Below are 27,047 nucleotides of genomic sequence, written 5' to 3' on the forward strand. Positions count from 1 at the left end.
CAATCACTCAATTTACATATTATGCCAAGTTCTACACAACATTGTGTACATGCCTAGGCACCTGTGGGCAGCTCTGCACATGCACAGTTCACACACTGGCACCAGGGGATGTCTGTAATTACACATCTCATCTAATGGAAACTGACTGACTTTACTGCATACTTTATTAAAAACTTATAAACATATATAGAACTTCCATGTTCATACCTGAAATTGCAATGTTCAAATAGTGAGCTACAGTACTTATATTGGGGTACCATACCACTGATCACGAAAATCAGCTACCTGCTATTGAATGACAGTTGGTACACTGTATTCTGGCAGCCATATTTTCTTGATGTAAGTGTGAGGGAAACTGGAAGCATCAGTATTCAGAGATTATATGAGGTTAATCTATGAAAATTTAGTGATGACATGGCTAAATTCAACACCCCCTCCCTCTGACACCACTGCATATGTAGAATCCTTTACTGCCAAATTTCAGGCACATGTGAATAGCTGCACAGATGTATCTGCTCCTCTCTGAAGCAACTACAATTCCCAAATTCAAAAATAAACACTTATGGTGGAATGCAAATATAAACAGGCTCTACAACAAAAGAAAACAAAATCAAAATAAATCAAAAAAATAAACGTACCTATCAAGATGTCAGAAATGCTCTTGCTAAACGTATGGAACTCTGGATCCTGAGCAAATCCACCAAAAAGGTAAAATGGACACCTATGCAAGGAAGAAGAAACCTCAGAAACAATGTGCAACACTACACAGAGCTAATAATAAATTATATCACATACTCAGGCCCTGAGGATATAGCCAGTCTGCTAGCAAATAAATTTAGCTCTGACTCCCCCCCCCCTTCATTCATTCCCAGATCACTTACTCATACCACACGTCCCATGAATCTCCCAAGAACAAGTCCTCAAAACACTTTTCAAGGCCAAGATGACTGCTTCTATGAGTCCAGATAACTGACCAGGCTGTGCTGGACAAATGGAATACAGCTTCAGTCATCCCCCTAGACAAAGATGGGGCATCAATGGATTCAGGTAATTATTTAAAGCTATGGAGAGGATCATTATGTAATTCATTAATAAATAAATAAATAAATAAACAAAAGACATAGACAACCTACAAACTCTTGACACCAGCTGTTTTGGTTTTGTCAAGGACAGATCCTGGTTGCTTAACCTGGTAGACTTCTTTGAGGAGGATACCAAAGCAAAGAATGTGGAAAAATCAAGGCATTCAACACTATCCCACTGTCAGATATTGTTGATAAACTCTCCCAGTTCAATGTTAATCCCTGTGTAACTCACTGGATAGCAAACTGGCTCACAAATGGAACCCAGGAAATTGGGGTTTGTGGCTGTACCTCCCCCAAAGGGCCTGACACTAGTGGTGCACTCTAGGGGTCAGTTCTTGGACCACTCATGTTTGGCATTTACTTCTCAGAAGTCAAAACTAATGTAATGGGTTTGTGACTGACCATGTATGTGGATAATTGCAAACTTGGTGCCAATGTAAACTCTCCAGAGGACACCTAGATTGTTCATGAGGGCCCTTCCCAAACATATAGCTGTGTCATAATAATGGCCCAAAACTAAATGCCAAAAAATGTATAATAGGTGTCTTTGGCAATCATGATGCCCCCTGTTGCTATTGCATGTGTCCCATGTGAACAACAAACATTTCTTTGATCAGCATTTATGCACTATTGCAAAAAAGTCTTTTTTCATTACTCAACTTATTAATAATGGTATTGTGTCTAGGTCTAGGGATGTGTGCATTCCACTGTATTTGGCACTTACTAGCCTGATCATATGCCCTTATCGGTATGCCCCTTTCAGTATATACCCATCAGAAGACACTTAACACAGCTTGAATGACTACAAGGCTTTCTCACCTAGAAAATGAAAGGGCCTAAATCATAAGCATTGATCTCGCCCTACTTCTCAATATCATACTGGCTACCGGGGGCCCTCTCTCTGTCTTGCATACAGGGCCCCAACAGGCCCATTCCTCTCTGATCTACTGCACATCCACAAGTCCAGTGGTGGAATAAACTCCTGCTCAAGAGATCTTAATCTGAGGGGCCATCTCTCTGTCTTGCATACAGGGCCCCAACAGGCCCATTCCTCTCTGATCTACTGCACATCCACAAGTCCAGTGGTGGAATAAACTCCTGTTCAAGAGATTGTACTCTGAGGGGCCCTCTCTCTGTCTCGCGTACAAGGCCCCAACAGGCCCATTCCTCTCTGATCTACTGCACATCCACAAGTCCAGTGGTGGAATAAACTCCTGCTCAAGAGATCTTTATCTCTTCTGCAACATAAATAGAACATATTGGATGGCTAGATATGCATCCAGGAATACTTCTTTAGAAGGAATACTTCACAAAGCAAAGTACTTCCCTTGCTGTAGTCAAATGTAATCTGGATAAATGGATGGGAACCACAACTTTGCCCCTGGTTTAGCACCCTTGTTTCTTATGGATAGGGATAATATGTAAATGTTCTGCCCATCTCTGTGTTATTTCTATTTAAATTGCATGGGGTAAAAACTTCATGGGAATGCAGGGCTAGGCTTCTAAAGATCCTTAAAGATAAAAATCCTAGTAGGTATCTATAAACCTATGAACTGCCACATTGTCGGACTGCTAACATTTCTGCGTGTCCTTTGAGTGACTAATAAGTAATGCTGCTATTTTGTGTATTGAAAGTTATTCCAACAAACTCCTCTAAACTGCATAATTTAAAATTACAGTGCTGTTGTTTAATTAGAAAATTACCTTCAGATGTCACCTTTATTCTATAAATGCTGATTTTGCTTTACCTAGAAACAGTTGATAATTGTACTAATAGTTATGAGCTGTCATCTGTTCCTGCTATTTCAAATGCTGGTTTTAGTAATTTAAAAGATAAAGAGCTTTCTCTTCTGTTGCAGATAACACAGATAATATGAATATGAACTATGAATTTAACTTGGGCTATTCCTTCTACATTTTTATCACGAAACAGGAGCAACTCTGTGACACATTAAATAGTTTTCAGATATATATTACATGAGCTTATATTATTATTTCCTGAGTTTCTTCATAAAAAGACAATGTGAGTTGTGATTTAATTAAAGAAGAATGTTTAGTTTTATGAAATATAAAAGCAAAGAGGAAACTCTGAAAAGAAGGGAATTATTGTAAATTTAACAGTCCCTGGGATTCAGAAGCAGCGTGAACACAATCATAGCTAGCCTTCCTCTGTTTACTGTGTGTACGTAATGAGCTGCAAAGCTCATTTACAATGAATGTGTCTAGGCAAGAGTGTGCAAACACTACCTAATTAAATATACCAGTTGCAGCTTTGTGGCTGCAGGGAACTATGAGCACCAACAGTAGTCTTCCATCGTGCAGCCTCAACTGTGTTGTTCTGCACAAGAGGCAAGAAAGATACTTTCTATGGCAGCCTTAAAGGGCCATTAAGCTGATGTGCTGATGTATTTTGTTGACCAAATTAGAGGTTGGAAAAGGGAAGATAGGAAAGTGGTAAAAAGGGTGAAACAAGCAGAGGGTAGAACATTAGAGAATTGAGGAATTCAGAAATGTGTAAGATGGAGGTTGGGAAACCGTTTTTTTGGGGTGGGGGGCCAGGTGCCCATATATATATATATATATATATATATATATATATATATATATATACATGAAGACAAAGTAAGAGGAAGGTAAGAGGGTTAGGGTAGGTAGCAGGGACACACAGAAAATAGATAAGACTGACAGGAGAGGCATTGACACAATCAGAGATGGGGAAGATAATGGAAAAGGAGGCATCAGGTACATAGATGAAATACAATGATAATGGGGCAGGCACAGACAGGTACATAGATGAAATACAATGATAATGGGGGCAGGCACAGACAGGTACATAGATAAAATACAATGATAATGGGGGCAGGCACAGACTGGTACGTAGATGAAATACAATGATAATGGGGGCAGGCACAGACAGGTACATAGATGAAATACAATGATAATGGGGCAGGCACAGACAGGTACATAGATGAAATACAATGATAATGGGGCAGGCACAGGCAGGTACATAGATGAAATACAAAGATAATGGGGGCAGGCACAGAGAGGTACATAGATGAAATACAATGATAATTGGGGCAGGCACAGACAGGTACATAGATGAAATACAATGATAATGGGGGCAGGCACAGACAGGTACATAGATGAAATACAATGATAATTGGGGCAGGCACAGACAGGTACATAGATGAAATACAATAATAATGGGGGCAGGCACAGGCAGGTACATAGATGAAATACAATGATAATGGGGGCAGGCACAGACAGGTACATAGATGAAATACAATGATAATGGGGGCAGGCACAGACAGGTACATAGATAAAATACAATGATAATGGGGGCAGGCACAGACAGGTACATAGATGAAATACAATGATAATGGGGGCAGGCACAGACAGGTACATAGATAAAATACAATGATAATGGGGGCAGGCACAGACAGGTACATAGATGAAATACAATGATAATGGGGCAGACACAGACAGGTACATAGATGAAATACAATAATAATGGGGCAGGCACAGACAGGTACATAGATGAAATACAATGATAATGGGGGCAGGCACAGACAGGTACATAGATGAAATATAATGATAATTGGGGCAGGCACAGACAGGTACATAGATGAAATACAATGATAATGGGGGCAGGCACAGGCAGGTACATAGATGAAATACAATGATAATGGGGGCAGGCACAGACAGGTACATAGATGAAATACAATGATAATGGGGCAGACACAGACAGGTACATAGATGAAATACAATAATAATGGGGCAGGCACAGACAGGTACATAGATGAAATACAATGATAATGGGGCAGGCACAGACAGGTACATAGATGAAATACAATGGTAATGGGGCAGGCATAGACAGGTACATAGATGAAATGCAATGATAATGGGGCAGGCACAGACAGGTTCACAGATGAAATACAATGATAATGGGGGCAGGCACAGACAGGTGCATAGATGAAATACAATGATAACAGGGGCAGGCACAGACAGGTACATAGATGAAATACAATGATAATGGGGGCAGGCACAGACAGGTACATAGATGAAATACAATGATAATGGGGCAGGCACAGACAGGTACATAGATGAAATACAATGATAATGGGGCAGGCACAGACAGGTACATAGATGACATACAATGATAATGGGGGCAGGGACAGACAGGTAGATAGATGAAATACAATGATAATGGGGGCAGGCACAGACAGGTACATAGATGAAATACAATGATAATGGGGCAGACACAGACAGGTACATAGATGAAATACAATGATAATGGAGGCAGGCACAGACAGGTACATAGATGAAATACAATGATAATGGGGGCAGGCACAGACAGGTACGTAGATGAAATACAATGATAATTGGGGCAGGCACAGACAGGTACATAGATGAAATACAATGATAATGGGGCAGGCACAGACAGGTACACAGATGAAATACAATGATAATGGGGCAGGCACAGGCAGGTACATAGATGAAATACAATGATAATGGGGGCAGGCACAGACAGGTACATAGATGAAATACAATGATAATGGGGGCAGGCACAGACAGGTGCATAGATGAAATACAATGATAATGGGGGCAGGCACAGACAGGTACATAGATGACATACAATGATAATAAGGCAGGGACAGACAGGTAGATAGATGAAATACAATGATAATGGGGGCAGGCACAGACAGGTACATAGATGAAATACAATGATAATGGGGCAGACACAGACAGGTACATAGATGAAATACAATGATAATGGAGGCAGGCACAGACAGGTACATAGATGAAATACAATGATAATGGGGGCAGGCACAGACAGGTACGTAGATGAAATACAATGATAATTGGGGCAGGCACAGACAGGTACATAGATGAAATACAATGATAATGGGGCAGGCACAGACAGGTACACAGATGAAATACAATGATAATGGGGCAGGCACAGGCAGGTACATAGATGAAATACAATGATAATGGGGGCAGGCACAGACAGGTACATAGATGAAATACAATGATAATGGGGGCAGGCACAGACAGCTGCATAGATGAAATACAATGATAATGGGGGCAGGCACAGACAGGTACATAGATGAAATACAATAATAATGGGGGCAGGCACAGGCAGGTACATAGATGAAATACAATGATAATGGGGGCAGGCACAGACAGGTACATAGATGAAATACAATGATAATGGGGGCAGGCACAGACAGGTACATAGATAAAAATACAATGATAATGGGGGCAGGCACAGACAGGTACATAGATGAAATACAATGATAATGGGGGCAGGCACAGACAGGTACATAGATAAAATACAATGATAATGGGGGCAGGCACAGACAGGTACATAGATGAAATACAATGATAATGGGGCAGACACAGACAGGTACATAGATGAAATACAATAATAATGGGGCAGGCACAGACAGGTACTTAGATGAAATACAATGATAATGGGGGCAGGCACAGACAGGTACATAGATGAAATACAATGATAATGGGGGCAGGCACAGACAGGTACATAGATGAAATATAATGATAATTGGGGCAGGCACAGATAGGTACATAGATGAAATACAATGATAATGGGGGCAGGCACAGGCAGGTACATAGATGAAATACAATGATAATGGGGCAGGCACAGACAGGTACATAGATGAAATACAATGATAATGGGGCAGGCACAGACAGGTACATAGATGAAATACAATGATAATGGGGCAGGCACAGACAGGTACATAGATGAAATACAATGATAATGGGGCAGGCACAGACAGGTACATAGATGAAATACAATGATAATGGGGCAGACACAGACAGGTACATAGATGAAATACAATAATAATGGGGCAGGCACAGACAGGTACATAGATGAAATACAATGATAATGGGGGCAGGCACAGACAGGTACATAGATGAAATACATTGATAATGGGGCAGGCACAGACAGGTACATAGATGACATACAATGATAATGGGGGCAGGGACAGATAGGTAGATAGATGAAATACAATGATAATGGGGGCAGGCACAGACAGGTACATAGATGAAATACAATGATAATGGGGCAGACACAGACAGGTACATAGATGAAATACAATGATAATGGAGGCAGGCACAGACAGGTACATAGAGGAAATACAATGATAATGGGGGCAGGCACAGACAGGTACGTAGATGAAATACAATGATAATTGGGGCAGGCACAGACAGGTACATAGATGAAATACAATGATAATGGGGCAGGCACAGACAGGTACACAGATGAAATACAATGATAATGGGGCAGGCACAGGCAGGTACATAGATGAAATACAATGATAATGGGGGCAGGCACAGACAGGTACATAGATGAAATACAATGATAATGGGGGCAGGCACAGACAGGTGCATAGATGAAATACAATGATAATGGGGGCAGGCACAGACAGGTACATAGATGAAATACAATGATAATGGGGCAGGCACAGACAGGTACATAGATGACATACAATGATAATGTGGACAGGGACAGACAGGTACATAGATGAAATACAATGATAATGGGGCAGGCACAGACAGGTACACAGATGAAATACAATGATAATGGGGCAGGCACAGGCAGGTACATAGATGAAATACAATGATAATGGGGGCAGGCACAGACAGGTACATAGATGAAATACAATGATAATGGGGGCAGGCACAGACAGGTACATAGATGAAATACAATGATAATGGGGGCAGGCACAGACAGGTGCATAGATGAAATACAATGATAATGGGGGCAGGCACAGACAGGTACATAGATGACATACAATGATAATGGGGGCAGGGACAGACAGGTAGATAGATGAAATACAATGATAATGGGGGCAGGCACAGACAGGTACATAGATGAAATACAATGATAATGGGGCAGGCACAGAGAGGTACATAGATGAAATACAATGATAATTGGGGCAGGCACAGACAGGTACATAGATGAAATACAATGATAATGGGGGCAGGCACAGACAGGTACATAGATGAAATACAATGATAATTGGGGCAGGCACAGACAGGTACATAGATGAAATACAATAATAATGGGGGCAGGCACAGGCAGGTACATAGATGAAATACAATGATAATGGGGGCAGGCACAGACAGGTACATAGATGAAATACAATGATAATGGGGGCAGGCACAGACAGGTACATAGATAAAATACAATGATAATGGGGGCAGGCACAGACAGGTACATAGATGAAATACAATGATAATGGGGGCGGGCACAGACAGGTACATAGATAAAATACAATGATAATGGGGGCAGGCACAGACAGGTACATAGATGAAATACAATGATAATGGGGCAGACACAGACAGGTACATAGATGAAATACAATAATAATGGGGCAGGCACAGACAGGTACATAGATGAAATACAATGATAACGGGGGCAGGCACAGACAGGTACATAGATGAAATATAATGATAATTGGGGCAGGCACAGACAGGTACATAGATGAAATACAATGATAATGGGGGCAGGCACAGGCAGGTACATAGATGAAATACAATGATAATGGGGGCAGGCACAGACAGGTACATAGATGAAACACAGTGATAATGGGGCAGACACAGACAGGTACATAGATGAAATACAATAATAATGGGGCAGGCACAGACAGGTACATAGATGAAATACAATGATAATGGGGCAGACACAGACAGGCACATAGATGAAATACAATGGTAATGGGGCAGGCATAGACAGGTACATAGATGAAATGCAATGATAATGGGGCAGGCACAGACAGGTACACAGATGAAATACAATGATAATGGGGGCAGGCACAGACAGGTGCATAGATGAAATACAATGATAACAGGGGCAGGCACAGACAGGTACATAGATGAAATACAATGATAATGGGGGCAGGCACAGACAGGTACATAGATGAAATACAATGATAATGGGGGCAGGCACAGACAGGTACATAGATGAAATACAATGATAATGGGGCAGGCACAGACAGGTACATAGATGACATACAATGCTAATGGGGGCAGGGACAGACAGGTAGATAGATGAAATACAATGATAATGGGGGCAGGCACAGACAGGTAGATAGATGAAATACAATGATAATGGGGCAGACACAGACAGGTACATAGATGAAATACAATGATAATGGAGGCAGGCACAGACAGGTACATAGATGAAATACAATGATAATGGGGGCAGGCACAGACAGGTACGTAGATGAAATACAATGATAATTGGGGCAGGCACAGACAGGTACATAGATGAAATACAATGATAATGGGGCAGGCACAGACAGGTACACAGATGAAATACAATGATAATGGGGCAGGCACAGGCAGGTACATAGATGAAATACAATGATAATGGGGGCAGGCACAGACAGGTACATAGATGAAATACAATGATAATGGGGCAGGCACAGACAGGTACATAGATGAAATACAATGATAATGGGGGCAGGCACAGACAGGTGCATAGATGAAATACAATGATAATGGGGGCAGGCACAGACAGGTACATAGATGACATACAATGATAATGGGGGCAGGGACAGACAGGTAGATAGATGAAATACAATGATAATGGGGGCAGGCACAGACAGGTACATAGATGAAATACAATGATAATGGGGCAGACACAGACAGGTACATAGATGAAATACAATGATAATGGAGGCAGGCACAGACAGGTACATAGATGAAATACAATGATAATGGGGGCAGGCACAGACAGGTACGTAGATGAAATACAATGATAATTGGGGCAGGCACAGACAGGTACATAGATGAAATACAATGATAATGGGGCAGGCACAGACAGGTACACAGATGAAATACAATGATAATGGGGCAGGCACAGGCAGGTACATAGATGAAATACAATGATAATGGGGGCAGGCACAGACAGGTACATAGATGAAATACAATGATAATGGGGGCAGGCACAGACAGGTGCATAGATGAAATACAATGATAATGGGGGCAGGCACAGACAGGTACATAGATGAAATACAATAATAATGGGGGCAGGCACAGGCAGGTACATAGATGAAATACAATGATAATGGGGGCAGGCACAGACAGGTACATAGATGAAATACAATGATAATGGGGGCAGGCACAGACAGGTACATAGATAAATTACAATGATAATGGGGGCAGGCACAGACAGGTACATAGATGAAATACAATGATAATGGGGGCAGGCACAGACAGGTACATAGATAAAATACAATGATAATGGGGGCAGGCACAGACAGGTACATAGATGAAATACAATGATAATGGGGCAGACACAGACAGGTACATAGATGAAATACAATAATAATGGGGCAGGCACAGACAGGTACATAGATGAAATACAATGATAATGGGGGCAGGCACAGACAGGTACATAGATGAAATACAATGATAATGGGGGCAGGCCCAGACAGGTACATAGATGAAATATAATGATAATTGGGGCAGGCACAGACAGGTACATAGATGAAATACAATGATAATGGGGGCAGGCACAGGCAGGTACATAGATGAAATACAATGATAATGGGGGCAGGCACAGACAGGTACATAGATGAAATACAATGATAATGGGGGCAGGCACAGACAGGTACATAGATGAAATACAATGATAATGGGGCAGGCACAGACAGGTACATAGATGAAATACAATGATAATGGGGGCAGGCACAGACAGGTACATAGATGAAATACAATGATAATGGGGCAGACACAGACAGGTACATAGATGAAATACAATAATAATGGGGCAGGCACAGACAGGTACATAGATGAAATACAATGATAATGGGGGCAGGCACAGACAGGTACATAGATGAAATACATTGATAATGGGGCAGGCACAGACAGGTACATAGATGACATACAATGATAATGGGGGCAGGGACAGATAGGTAGATAGATGAAATACAATGATAATGGGGGCAGGCACAGACAGGTACATAGATGAAATACAATGATAATGGGGCAGACACAGACAGGTACATAGATGAAATACAATGATAATGGAGGCAGGCACAGACAGGTACATAGATGAAATACAATGATAATGGGGGCAGGCACAGACAGGTACGTAGATGAAATACAATGATAATTGGGGCAGGCACAGACAGGTACATAGATGAAATACAATGACAATGGGGCAGGCACAGACAGGTACACAGATGAAATACAATGATAATGGGGCAGGCACAGGCAGGTAAATAGATGAAATACAATGATAATGGGGGCAGGCACAGACAGGTACATAGATGAAATACAATGATAATGGGGGCAGGCACAGACAGGTGCATAGATGAAATACAATGATAATGGGGGCAGGCACAGACAGGTACATAGATGAAATACAATGATAATGGGGCAGGCACAGACAGGTACATAGATGACATACAATGATAATGTGGACAGGGACAGACAGGTACTTAGATGAAATACAATGATAATGAGGGCAGGCACAGACAGGTACATAGATGAAATAAAATGATAATGGGGCAGACACAGACAGGTACATAGATGAAATACAATGATAATGGGGGCAGGCACAGACAGGTACATAGATGAAATACAATGATAATGGGGCAGGCACAGACAGGTACATAGATGAAATACAATGATAATGGGGCAGGCACAGACAGGTACACAGATGAAATACAATGATAATGGGGCAGGCACAGGCAGGTACATAGATGAAATACAATGATAATGGGGGCAGGAACAGACAGGTACATAGATGAAATGCAATGATAATTGGGGCAGGCACAGACAGGTACATAGATGAAATACAGTGATAATGGGGGCAGGCACAGACAGGTACATAGATGAAATACAATGATAATTGGGGCAGGCACAGACAGGTACATAGATGAAATACAATGATAATGGGGGTAGGCACAGACAGGTACATAGATGAAATACAATGATAATGGGGCAGGCACAGACAGGTACATAGATGAAATACAATGATAATGGGGCAGGCACAGACAGGTACATAGATGAAATACAATGATAATGGGGGCAGGCATAGACAGGTACATAGATGCAATACAATGATAATGGGGCAGAAACAGACAGGTACATAGATGAAATACAATGATAATGGGGAGGACTGGACAACAAACAGGGGCAGGCATAGACACAATAGGGAGGGGAACACTTGGATAGAGGATAAGATAGGGTGCCAGCCTGAAACATGACAGTCCTGTATACCTGTTTATGCTGTTAAGAATGCAGGCATTACAGAGACTCTGTTTTCATGAGAATATATGTGGAATTATATATATATCTTCTAGAGGTGAGACATGGAATGAGTGGAGCTGCTCTTAGAGACTCAGCCATGCACACAGCATTGATGACAATGGAGTGGTATAATTAACATGTTTTCTTATGGTGCCAATTGATTGACTCAGAAACTGTAAAGAGTTAAGCCCTAATTAGCATAATTACCCAACCCAGACAGATGACTCTACAGAAGAAGACACAGAGGAGCAACTCCTGAACCTCTAACAGCTGTACCTAAAAGTAATTGTCAAGAGAAAGTGAAGCTCTGGTTGTTCAAAGTGCTACTTTTTACAAGTGCATTTTGTCACACATGACTGCTTTCACCTTCTACTGTACTTGTGGATTTAGTTTGAAATAAGTGTGTTACTACCCTTAAGTGTTTTAAGTAGGTATATTGAGAGGGGCACTACAAGAAAGTACTACTGCCAAGGCTGCAACTACTGCTGAAGCTGCATCCCAGCAGACCCATATTCACACTACCAAACCTCCAGTGCATCACACACATGAACTTCCTCTGTCACTAGCCCTTCATCCTTCCCATACACTGAAAGGCAATAGACACAACAGTACATTTTACTTTAATTATTCACGGCACTCACACATTTCCCTGTGAAAGTCATTCACGTATGTCTTCCCTTCTCCACCTGTGCAAATTATGATAACTGTTCCCTGCTCATTGTACGTTTATACTTGGTTTGCCTGTGTCTGATGCCCAGCATGACCACCCTATGCATAAGTAAGCACAGCCTGGTGCTGGTTTTGCATGCATCACTTTTATTGTAATGTACCTCTTTCACTCTTGTCGACTATATTCTGCAGCTATTTGCCAGTGCCACAGCAATACTATGCCCACCTGTCTGCTGCTATCTCTTCTATTAACTCCATATCTGACTCAACCTTCACTGCCAAATGTGCTGGGGACTGCTGGTCCACAAGTACCCACCCTGCTGTAATTGCCTCATAAGTCTGGTATCATTTAACATTACACACACTGACACTATATTTTGCACATGTGTCTGGGTCATACTGCAGGGAACCTCTAGATGAATCCAAACTGTGAAAGCATGCATTCAGCAGGCCAAATACATGATCAGTAATGATCCTTATGTATAATTGGGTATGGCTGTATCCCTGGTTGGTTTGATTTTGTGGATTTCTTATGGATGTCATGAACCAGCAGGGTTCCAGGGTATAGTCAGCATCACCAACATGATGCCCCTGACAGAGGTTACCCCTCACAAAACATTTGTACAGGTTACAGGAGTGCTATATGTGGGAGTTTTGATAACTGCTGGGTAGCCTGCAGACACATTATAAATGGTACTCTCTGTATTATTGAACCACCTGGCAGTTTCTAGAGTGATAGAATTTATGATTCACTTACCTCATTTCCAGTTCAAGAGATGGGGACTTTATTTCAATGTGGGTACAGTCTGTGGCTCCCATACCAAAGGGAAACAGGCTACATCAAAGAACTCCTGCATAGTATTTGCTGTCTCTTGTAAGTAATGTGAAAACCACATATGCACCCCTAGATGCTGAAGCATGATATTGAGAAACTGATACAGTATTCTCAAGACAGATGCCTGAGATATACCCACTGTGTCTCTAGTAGGTCACTGAAAGGTCCCTGTGCCTAATATTAGTAAAGCCACACATACATTGATTGGTATATACTGGGATGGGTATTTCACATCTTCCTACAGGGCTGTAACTGAGGCTGACCCATGTCCAGATTTTCTTGCATGGTGTCCTTATGGACACAGTACTGGATCACAATGTCCATATCATGGAGTTCATGAAATGTTAAAGGCAGTTAGATGAACAGGCTCATCTGTGGCTGATGCTGCACACAGTTGGGCAAAGTAGTAGCAAAAACAGCCTCTTTCAGATACACATTTAATAATGTTGTAGCAACTTTATAATGATTCCCTTAGTATGAGCATTCAATGGAGTTCAAATAGGTTGCGGGCACAACTCCACTGTATGGCATTTATACTTTTATGAATTGATCCACTATATTGTTTTGTCTAACTTGTATACCCCGATGCATTCATTTTAATAATGTTGTGCATTGTCATTATATGGCCATTAGCATATACTTTGTTTGAACATGCTGCCTGGCCTTCCCTGCTTGCTGAGTATGTGTTTTGAATCACACACACCCTCTGCATGGCCGCTCATCATGCACATTATCTTACCGCAATGCAGAAAAGTTTTCTGAATTTGGCCATGTGTCTCAATATATATAAAAAAATATATAAATAGGAAAGATTAAAAAAAAAGAATGCTTTTTATTGATTCACTCTAAAAAGTAAAAAGTAAGGAAGCAGAGTGAAAACTTTGCAAAGGAAACACAGAGAAGTTGATTTCAGAAAAACATTCAAGGTTGGTTTTGCTAATTCCTTCTACTTCTTCTGGTACCTCATTATCACAATCAGCAAAATCAGCCTCAAACACTTTTATGAAATCAACTTGTCTGTGTTTCTTTTGCAAAGTTTTCACTATTTTTCCTTATTTTGACTTTTTAGAGAGACTCTTTAAAAAAGCATTATTTTTTTTTAAATCTTTTTTATTTATATTTTTAATTTTTTACTTTTTAGTCTTTAAAAATTGTCCCTCTGTCATGATATTTTTTGAAGGATATGAAGTCTGAAAGTCATATATATGTTATTATTTAGTGACTCCAAACCAAGCAGGAATGCAGCCATGCTCAATTATAAAAAAGGATCATGACTGATGCTGAATGCATGCTTTCACAGTCTGGATTCATCCAGAGGTTCCCTGCAGTATGACGCTGACACATGCAAAAAATAGTGTCAGTGTGTGTCACACTTAGGAGGCAATTTTCCAGAAAGCCACAAATTTTATGAGAAACAGACCAAAAGTATGAGGCTAAATATGGACAGTTGAGAGGTATGTTATACACACACACACACACACACACACACACACACACACACACACACACACACACACACACACACACCTCTCTTCTCTCCTTAATGCTAGGCCAAAGTTTACAAAGACAGAGTGGATAGTGTTATTACATGTAGTAAGGCAGGTGATGTAGCTAGGGATCAGACAACAAAAAGAGTCAGTCAATCTAATTTCCATACCAGCTGAAAATGGTGTTAGAACTATTAGCTTATAGTAAATTTATTTATTTTGCAAGAGTGAAATTTGTAACTTAGTGTATATATGGGGTGCTCCAAAAATTTTGCAGTGATACTAATGATATTGTAATGTCTTGACTTCTTTCTCTTGCACATGCTATTGACTTTTTTATATGACTCTGCTTCTCTTCTTCCCATGAGCAAGGAACAAATTAATGTGTGTGTGTGTGTGTGTGTGTGTGTGTGTGTGTGTGTGTGTGTGTGTGCATGTGTGCGTGTGTGTGCGTGCGTGTGTGCGTGTGTGTGTGAGCATGTACATGTGTGTGTGTGTGTGTGTGTGTGTGTGTGTGTGTGTGTGTATGTGCGTGCGTGTGCGCACAGACAAATGTGTATATGTGAGTGTGTGTGTGTTTACATTCAGCATCTGAACTTTGAATGCCAGTGCCTTAAATCATAAACACGATCACATTCAACAGCTGTCAGCATCAACAGATCTGGACAATCCTTTATTTTTTGCTCAACATATCCTACTTTAATGACTTCAGAAACTTTACAGTATTTTGCCACTCACTCCAAAATGTACTTACTAAAATCAACTGCTACACTACTGAGAAAAGGGCAATACTGTCACTTTCCTCTTGCATCTCTAGTGCACGATCTCTTTTCTGCTAAACAGGAAAAAGAGATGGTTCATCTTGACATAATCCTGCAAGAAACATGTATGCATAACCTGGCCGCTAGTGGGACAAGGCAGTATTTCCATGCATGCTTTCTTTGCCTCTCCTCCCAATTAATATTCAAATTTCCACAATGATCATCCCTTCCTTTCATGTACCACTGGCAAAATATAAAACCTATTGTCACTAACAAAGGAACCTGTAAATGCATAAAATGTTTTGTTTTTTGGAAAGTGCGTAGTACTAAATGAAGCAGAACTATGCAGCCTACAATTTCACAGAGCTGGTAGCAATGGATCCCGCTCTGAGTGTGTGTGTGTGTTTGTGTGTAGGAAATGATGTACAGAGATGCGAGATTGAGTGTGTGTGTGTGCGTGTGTGTGTGTGTGTGTGTGTGTGTGTGTGTGTGTGTGTGTGTGTGTGTGTATGTGTGCATGTGTGGGTGTGCGCGTGCATGTGTGTATATCTGTATGTTATTCTGAATGGATCATCTGGTATGTGTGTGTATTGTCTTGCTAATAACAGAGGGACAATATTTTACTTAAAGACTAAATATTGGCTTTCTGTCTACCATTATTAGACTGCTTTCTATTGAAACTGGCTTAGCAAGACAGAACCACAGAGAGAAAGAGAGATAGAGAGACAGAGCCACAAAGCCAGTTTCAATAAACAGCATTCTAAACCTAAAATTAAAAAAAGAATTGTCCCTAGCTTTGGCCTTTTTTCCATATTTAAATACTAAATAGCACACAACTCTTCCCGCTTCTGGAAAGAATGTGGAATACTACTCAGAAAAACATTCTTAAAAACAGAGTGACAAAAATGATTGAAAAATATAATGGCATTCACAAATAGACAGTGCAAAATCTGTAGATTTAATAAACTGTATTATAAAATTCTACCTCACAAGGTTATGTATTTCTGCTTCTGAAAAAATAGGAAAGGTAAGATGTGTGTCCTTTTTCTTTAAATTACTGGAGCCTTGAGTATGTTGGTTATGTAGTGTGGCTTTCTGTGTACTAGACAGCTTCAAAAATTATGCATGGTGAGGGGGGATTCAGAAAATCGTGTAAAGGGGCAAATCAAACCTGAAAATAGGGACATACCTCCAAATATAAGTATAACATTTGCAGGGTAAATTAGGCATGAAAACAGGAGTGTTCCTTCAAAACTGGGATAGCTACGAGGTCTGTTTCTGAAACTTGCCTCTTTCCCCATTTAAGGAGACAAATAGCTTCATAGAATAGTACTAGGCTAATTGCCTTTGTGGTCCATTTTAAGCCTAGTCAGTTATTCTATCTGAGAATCAAATCTCACACTTTGTGTCTGTAAGGGCACCACATTAATAATTATTCAAGTCCCAAATCATATGGCATATCATGGTTGAAAATCTGAAAAAATAGCACATGAACATACAAAAATGTTTCATTTCTTGGAAATGTAAATATTATGCTTGGCTTTCAAAGCTGAATAGTGCTGTTTGTTGCACAGTCTAACGATACTTAGCGCTCCCTCTAGTGGCTGACACTGTGCACTTTGCCTATTCTGCAGTTGATTCCAAAAGCCTTTGCAATTTAGATGAATTACCATAATTTGAAACTCATTTAGTAACTGAAACACATGATTCGGCATGTCTTGCATGCAGTTACTTTACTTGTATTAATTCTCAATGTTTTCCGAAAGATCTTATTTTCCATATGTAGCATTAGCATTTTTTACAGTAGGAAACTCACGGCATGAAATTTTAATGTTGTGCTCTTAGAAGGCATGTACCCAGTCCTGGTGCATGTGCTCATCTGTCTTTTTGCCTGTCTGTCTAGCTATCTATTTATCTATCTATCATCTATCTGTCTATCTGTTCATCTGTCAGCTAACAATACCAATACATTGCTTCACAGTGGTGTCATTTATAGCGAAGTCTTTGAATGAGCATACTCAGTACAGTTAAACATAGTAGAGTTGTTTGGTTTCTGTGTGTGTGTGTGTGTGTGTGTGTGTGTGTGTGTGTGTGTGTGTGTGTGTGTGTGTGTGTGTGTTTAAACAGAGGAATGTCTACCTGGTGAAAAAGAAAGGGATGGACCAAAAGGTAGGAAAAGAGGAAAGTCTTAAAGAGCTATGAAGCTGAGGAGGTACAATATTCAGTGACCTAATGGGCTGCTGCTAAATGTCTTGAAGGAACAATATTGCACAATATAGCACAGAATGTGTCTGTAATAGAATTTTTGGATCTGGATTGTCTGCAGGACCATAGTCTCCCTTTAAAACTAAATTATTTTATATCTAGCATCTAAAACATTCAGGAATATTGTTGATCAACTCCTGAATCATAACCATTACCTACCACATAACCATGTCAGTATTCTCATCTGCTTTAAACAGTACTTTAAATATGTAGTTCAACAAATTCCCATAAATAATTGTGGAAACATTGTTAATTCATCAACTATTCTCACATTCTTACATTTCAGACTGTATCCCATATGGTCTATAGACTCTTTTGTAGACTAAAATCTGGATTGGCCTCCATCAACAATTTATACTTATAGACTCTCTGAATACTACAGCAAGGACCATAGCCATTTCTTAGTTAATATCAATTAAACACTTGCCAGGGGAAGGTTTCTATTTATCAAGCAACAGGCCCTTGAGGCAGTTCTACATAAAAGAGAAATCGCAATCAACAGTCAGTTGTTCGATTACCCTCATGTCCCTCCTCAGAAATTCTAGAGAAGTGCATTTGTGAGTAGCCCTTTTGGGTGATGCATGGCTCTTCAACATTAGCCTAATGTCGAGAATGATACTCAGATTACAGCTTTATGAAACTAACTGTAATCTATTCCTGAAAAGATAAGAAGAGGCAAAACAAAGGAAAATTAGACTGATACACAGCTACATGCACTAGTATCACCTCGGACATAGCAGGGATCAATTCTGTGATAACCAATGACTGAATCCAAACAGTCTTCTAAAGGAGAAAAAAAATCAAGCTCAGATTTCTGAACAAAGCAAGTCTAGCTATCATCCACATAAGACGGATCTACCTGACAGGCAGTGTATGGCAGCATTCCATACCTCTCAACTGTACAGATTTTGGCCTCATATTTTTGGTCTGTTTTTCATAAAATTGTGGTTTTCTGGCAAATTAGTGGTAAACCATTAAAGATTGAAGTTAGAAAATAATGACTAACAGTTGAGTTTCAGACTTCATATCCTTCAGAAAATTCATGCTAATGCAATACCTATTATTCTGTCAACTTTCTATTTAAAATGTGTCCCTATGTTGGGCCTTTGTCCCACTTCTATTTATGGCTTTGTCCAGATTTCTTGCCCTTTGAGGTTGAGAGGTACATCTACAGCATGAATAACAATGCAGTTAAGATAGAACTCCCTAGTGGATACCCTCTCCTTTTCACTCTGCTGACACATGACTGCAAGGCCAGACGTGAGAAGAATAGGATCATCAAATTCACAGACGACACCAGTGTTATAGCCCTGGTCAAAGACGGAGAGGAGGAGGCCTACAGGAATGAGACTGATCAACTACTGGTCTGGTGTGACAACAACAATCTAGCATTGAATGTCAGAAAGACAAAGAAGTTGATTGTTGATTTCAGAAGATTTCAAGTGCCATACAAACCTCTAGTGATGAAAGGGATGACAGTGGAAAGGGTCAAGAGTACAAAGTTCTTGGGTGTTCATATGACTGAGAACTTATCCTGGTCAGTCCATGTATCTAGCACAGTCAAAAAAGCTCAGCAATGCTTGCACTTTCTAAGGAAACTTAGGAAGACAAAACTACCAAGCTCTATATTTCAGATCTTTTATAGGGGCACCATTGAAAGTGTCCTGACCAACAGCATTACAGTCTGGTATGGGAGCTGTAACAATCAGGATTGGAAGGCTCTCAAGAGAGTTGTAAGGTTGGCAGAAAGAATCATTGGCACCTCCCTTACACCTTTGAAAGATCTACACAAATGCATTGACAGGGCCAAAAAGATTTCCAGGGATCCAACACATCCTGCCAATGGTCTGTACACTCTCCTCTCCTCAGGCAGGAAATACAGAAGCCTGCATTGTAAGACCACCAGACTATATAACAATTTCTTTCTGCTCTCCATTAGACTTGAACTCTTGGGAAAAATGAACCATGAGTCTGTTGAAACTCTCAACCACTTCTATTACATAATTAGCCTATCAACTGGCTTATTTTATGGATGTGCAATAACCAAGTGCAATTCTAAGGTAGCTCACCTACCACATTGAAAGACTGTAAAGAGCAATATACAAATTGTGCAGTAATACAGCCTAATCACAGATATGCTGCTATTGTTTCAATTTTACTTTGACAATATTATCTTTATATTGTTACCTTGTCTTCCTTGTTTCCTGTCTGGGATGGGTGTGGGTCACTGCTGTCCTACTTACTTACAAATTGCTACTCATTAAATTTCTACAGTGATATTTTATTATTTTTTCTCTATCTATATGTGCAACTGTTTCCTGCATTGAGAACAAAGCATTGTAATTTTGTTCAGCTACACTGCTGTGTGGTTCTGAATGGCAATAAAGTTTTCTTTGACTTTGGCTTTGACAACACTCTAGTGGGTCACAGCAAGATAAATTCAAACCTGACACCATTCTCATGGATCAGCCTGAGAGGTAAAAGGCAAACCAAGTAAGCACAATACCAGAGAAAACCACAGTAACCTCACGGTTTTCAGTCAAGATGCCATGATCAATTGTGCCATATGCAAAGGTGAGAGCAAGATGGACCAGAAAACATATATAAATATTAATCTATAGCCACAAGGAGATAACTAACAACCCTAACACGGGTTGTCTTAGTGCTTTGCTTCAGTGTAAATCCAGGCTAATGTGAATTAAAGAGCTTCTGAGATGTCAAACAGGAACATATCTGCATATACACTACTTTCTTAATTACCTTCTGCAATAAAGGAAATTTAGTGACTAGATGGTAATAATCCAGACAGTCCTAATTCAATGACAGGGTTTTGAGAGTTGGGATAATTGAAGCTTCTTTTAAAACTGATGTAAAATATACAGTCTGAAGGATGAGTGGACAGCGTGGAGAATAACTGGCCACAGTACATCTAGGCAAACATTTTACTACACTAGGTGGACCAGGATTCAGCCAGTAGTGAGATGAACACAGTGGGGGAGCCAACATACTCCAACACAGCCTAGCTAGACTGAGACATATCAAGGAAAGTACCACTGAAACATTCACTAGAAGCACTCATAGGGAAGGAATTCTACATTTTGGAAAGGTTATCACACAAAAAATGTGAAACTTCCTCACACTGCGTGGGAGAAATACATCACAGTGGCTAGACAAGCTGGATTGCAAAGCCAGTTTACTACTTAAAAAAACATAGCTAGACTATTTACCATGTGAGAAATCTCACTGGACAAAGGCAGTGCCTTCTTCTGTCAGACTTCTGTATGATATACTGCATAACATGCATCTAGACTAACTCTGTCTTTGAGCAGGCAAATCCTATGCCAGCAGCATTCCAAGCTTTTCAACCTACTGTATTATCCAGATTATGGTTAAACCATGACTCCTGACAAACAGTAGCTCTTGGAGGTACACAGGCTGGGCTGTGACATCTAGTTCATCAATAATAAAATCATTATATGCCACCAGTAGAGAATCTGTGTCATCATCAGCACTGCCAGTATCAGGAGCTGATCCAATTTGGACCATAAGATGTTCCAGATGATGTAACATAAGTCCCTGCATCTGACGTATTAGCACCTCATTCTTAAAGGGATAGTGTTGATCAAGAATGCAGGAATGGTTAAGGAGAGGTGAATTTACATCAAAAAATGAAAGGTTAATATTGGCAGCCCAAGTCAGTGGGCTGCGTACATGCTGGTTTACTAAATCCATTGAACATGTGGGAGAAACAGACATGTATAGGTTTTGTGGAACCGAGCTGGAAACAGTTACACACCTTAATGCTGGTTGCGATGCTCTAATGGCAGAGGGACTGTATACTGAAAGGCATAATAATGTGGCGAGATTGTTACACTGGAGATTGTGCAAACATTATGGTATCGAACTGACTGAAAAACATTGGAAACATGAGCCACAGAGAATCATAGAAAATGATGAAGTTTACAACACATGGGATCACCCAATACCAACAGTCCAAAAGATAGATGCTAGAAAACCGGACATAGTGATCCAAGAAAAGAAGACAAAAGTAACATTGATCATTGAACTCGCCACACCCAGTGACTACAGTGTCTTGCGTACAGAGAGACACAAAGTCATAAAATACCTTGATCTGCAGGCAGAAACGAGAGCCATGTGGAAGAAAGATACCCAGACAGTTCCAATAGTAGTAGGAGCAACTGGTCTTATAAAAAATAATTTACAATCATATTTATCCAAATAACGCCAACAACGCCAAAAACCACTGTAACTTAAAGCCAAAAAACACAAAGCGAGATCCAAGACCACAGCTTCCTCAAAGTGAAAAGTTTAATCAATAAAAAATAAAACCACCATTAACGCCTTTAAAAAAGGAAGTTTAACAAGATTTTAAAGGCGTTAATGGTGGTTTTATTTTTTATTGATTAAACTTTTCACTTTGAGGAAGCTGTGGTCTTGGATCTCGCTTTGTGTTTTTTGGCTTTAAGTTACAATCATATTTAGATATGTTACCAATTCATGTAAAACCGTATGAATTGCAGAAGGAGTCATTGCTGGGCACATTGTGGGTACTGTGAAGAGCACTTTTGGCTAATATCAAAGAGTGAAATAATACTAATTTCATGAACTTTAATCATACTCTGACTTAGGAATGGGGTCCATTCCCATCATGGTATTAGAAACCCAAAAGACTACATCCCCTTTTTTATCAAAAAATAAAGTATGTAAAATGAGGTAGTCATGCAATAATGTACATTAATGATATACATTTAGTGTTACTTTTATTCTAGCTTTCATGTATTTACTGTATATCACAAAATAAATATTTCAAACACAGCCACCTCTGCTGGCATAGAGGAATAAAGCCCGGACTACAGTCCAGGTGACATGGGTTTAGTTAGCTACTTGGGTGTTTGTTGAAACTTGTGTTGGGAGAATGAGTGGATGGGATGGAATGCAGCCATCCAGTGCCACAACCCCTAGGAGTAGGGGCAGTAAGACAGGGCACATCTCAGTTATGAGTGGATAGCTACAAGCCATATATGTGATAGCTTTCATTGTGGGTGTATTGGAGCATATACTCATAATGGAAGGGCATAGTGGTTGCTATGGTGATATGGGTAATCCAGCCGTAACTCACTGGAGGGGAGTTAGGTTTTATTCCATGCACCCTCATTACTGAGATGCTGGTGAAAGCACAAATTACTCTCATGGCTACCCAAGTTACAGACTCTCTGGATGGCTGTTGCAGATGAGCTGGGATATACCTAATATGCAGGAAGAAAAAAAATGTAATTTGGTTGAGGAAGGCTTGATGGTCAACAATCATGGAGGGAAAGCACATTAAAAAAGCATTTTAAATATAGTTCCCCAGCATTTCAGTCTTGAGAGCCAGCATGTCTTCTCCTACAACTGTACGAGCTGTCTGTGAAGCTATTTGACTGTCTGACAGCTCAGTCACATCTCAACACTTTCATGGGATTACCAGATTTTAACACAGCAGCTTCCTAAATCCATTGTGTGACAATTCAGCTTGTTCTATATCTTGATTAGACACCTTTCTGCGACTCTGTGTATTACAAAGTATCTTGTATTTCCCTTTACTCTTTTGTCTTAACTAGCTAAATCTGTTGTTTTAGCTTAGTTGTATTTGTCTGAATAGATGCTTTCTTTCAGTTCTGTTAACTCTTCCATCTCTCCACGGACAGCAAAAGCGTGGGTTCTCTTAAGCTTCACTAGTCACTGCTGATTATGATTGTTGACCCTCTCATTACTGAATTCTAACTCTGACTACTCTGGCATTCTCTTTAGCCTTCTTCCCATTAACATCTGAGATGCTGATGGACAGAGTTCCTACAATGCAGTATTCTTGCATTTGAATGCTCTTAAGATGGAAGTCCTCATAGCCACTTCTCCTCTTAGCAGACACTTCACTCTCTGAAGACTTTGCTCTACTTGTCCATGTGAGTGTTTAAACCTTTGAGTAGCAGTGGAAAGCTCTCAGGCTTGCTGTCTTCCCATGGCACTCTGTCATTGTCAGCCTAAACCCAGGGTGACACTGATGACTTTGTCCCAGAGGGGAGAAACTACAAGTGCAGTCACACACAAGTGCAGTCACACAGAAATAGTTTATGGCTTTGAGGAATGGAGGCTTCAGCACAAATTTAAACTGCAGAAGGGAAGTGAAACTTAAATGAAATACCTCAAAGGGAAAAAGTTACCTCTAAGGACAGAGAAATACTGCTTAAAACTCAGGTAATCAGTTAAAGTCTGAGAAAGGTGCTAAATTTGTTACAGAGCTTAATCCTGTTCCTAGCAAAATAAACATTATTATTATTATTATTATTATTGTTATTTATTTATTTTACATTTTTTAACTGGGTTAGTCCAGCTGAGCATTAGCTCGTTTTCAGTGGAGACCCGAGGAGAAAAGCTCCGCAATCAGTATTAACATTTTACATACAGTCAGCAAGAAAATTGCATTGGCAGCTAAAACAATTAGTTAGAGAAATAACATTTTACAATAAAATTTTACAGAAAACAGTTGGGTACAAATGTTAGAGATCAAACTGCAAAAAGCATTTACAACAAATCATACAGAAAAGCAGTAGAGTACAATGTCAGAATTCCTACAACAAAAACTTAGGTACAATGTCAATGTAGGGAAAACAGTGTTCATTATTCCTAAGTAGTTATATACAGTATAGGTACAGATGGAGTAGTAAGGTAATATAGAGGTTAAGCAACGAGACAGAGAGGTAGATGAATATTAAGACAGACAGTGGAAAAGAAAGAAAGGATGAGAGATGGAAGCTAGGGTTAGGTAGTTTCAGGGAGGATGACTACAATGGCAGGACCCTTTATTTATTAAGTATTCCTGAGTGGCTAGTTTGAAATGTTTTGTTTGGTCAAGGGACCTAATTTCTAGGGGTAGTTGGTTCCAAGTTGTAGCAGGGTTATAGTTATAGAGTAAAAACCCTGATTTGGTTTTGGGTTTATAGATCTGTAGGAAGTCTTGGTCTGAGCTACGTAGTGTCCTGGTTGGGGAATATAATATTATCCTAGATAGAATGGTGGTTCCAGATCCTCAGAGGTAGAGATATTTACTGAACGAAATTCAGATACAATATACAATGGCTTTCATATACCGAGACACTTTTTCAAGGCACATAAAGTAGTAAAATACACAGCAGGTACAAATAAATAAAGTAATGTGACTTTCCATCAATTAATATGTTAAAGTGGAATTGCAAAAAAAATTATAAAACAAAGACTACAAAAAAACAAAAAATAGAAGAAGAGTTCTCAGTGTTTCAAATATCTTTTTAGGAACTGGATTTAGGGAAACAGTATAATTTAAGCTTTCTGGATTGAAGTTTGTGTTTTATTTTGCATTTCAGGTCTTAGATTATTTTTAAAAATTGTTACATTTTTGATGAATTTATTGAGACCGTCAGTCAGAATGGTATGCATTGTGACATGTATGTGTTTCAAATACAGCATATACTGACTCCTTATGCAAAAGGTGGCAGATAAATAGATACAGGGACTGTAAACCAGTGATCCTGAAAGAGAAACTAATGGTGATCATCTTCAAGAAGAAGGTGGTAGGGTTTCTAAAGGTGAGTGACCTACTAGAAAGTTGTTGCTTTCTTTCGGCTTTTCCCGGTTTGGGGTCGCCACAGCGGAACTCCGGTCCACTAATGATTGGCAGTAGATTTTTACATGCCGAGTTGCCAGCTCTGACGCACAACTTTCAACAAAGGTACGCCCATTCATGCATGTCTCCACACAGAAGACGTTCTAGCTGAGAATCGAACAGGACATCTTACTGTGAGGTGACAATACTACCGCAGCACCACTACCACAACAGTTGTGTAAAATCGTACCATAACAGTAGTTATCCTTCTCTTCACCATTGCAATATTTGTAACTGACAGGACCAATGACAGCCCAGTATCTGCCAAGTATACTAAAGCTTTTAGTACTTACAGGTACTGTATGTCGCATGTACGGTCCCCGTGCAAGGCACAGGGCATAAAGGTGAAGTTTGGGCATACATACACAGAACTGAAAAAGCATCAAGAGGAACAGATTGTCATTAGTGACAAAGAAGAACATGTGCATCCAGAAGAAGAAAAGGAAGAAGAGTCCTCCATCCTGGAGAGCAAAGAAGAACAGGGTAGAGCACAGGGGGCAGGAATGAGGGTGTGGATGCTGCAACAGTGAAGAGAAAGATATGGACTGTTATGGTAGGATTTTATAAAACTGTACTATGTCCTTCCATATCACTATTGCAATATTCATAACTCATGGGAGAGTACAAAAGCTCAATAGGAAACCTGGGAAGAAGACGGCAATGCAGAAACCTCCAGAAGCCCATGCAGGATTGCCCTGGCAAAGTCAGCTCAAGCCCTGGAAATAACATTCAACTTGTATGAACAGAAGACCAAGTAGCATCCTCAAGGATGGAATTGGTATCCACCCCCTTGAAAAAAGCACCAGAGGAGGCAACCACCCTAGTAGAATGAGCCTTTACTGATGAGGGAAGACATTTACCAGGAAAATAATAATACAAACAAATGGCTTTAGAAATCCAGGAAGAGATGGTTTGCTTAGAAACAGCTAAACCAAAGACCTGAGATTAAAATAAACA

At 40.1% G+C, this 27,047-nt stretch overlaps 1 protein-coding gene across 2 annotated transcripts in view; it reads right to left on the reverse strand.

Moving 5' to 3' along the window:
* LOC122804157 overlaps positions 1-27,047 on the reverse strand; it is a 668,452-nt gene that overhangs the window by 323,713 nt on the left and 317,692 nt on the right. The window contains exon 2 of one of the 2 annotated variants that reach the window (XM_044073846.1): positions 639-721. The exons of the other annotated variant lie outside the window; for it this stretch is intronic. Coding sequence (XP_043929781.1) covers positions 639-721 — 83 coding nt within the window. The remainder of the gene's footprint in view (positions 1-638; positions 722-27,047) is intronic. 2 annotated transcript variants of the gene reach the window in all.

This window comes from Protopterus annectens, chromosome 6.part0, assembly GCF_019279795.1.
Source record: "Protopterus annectens isolate FY-2018-M chromosome 6.part0, PAN1.0, whole genome shotgun sequence".
Taxonomy (NCBI): Eukaryota; Metazoa; Chordata; order Ceratodontiformes; family Protopteridae; genus Protopterus; species Protopterus annectens.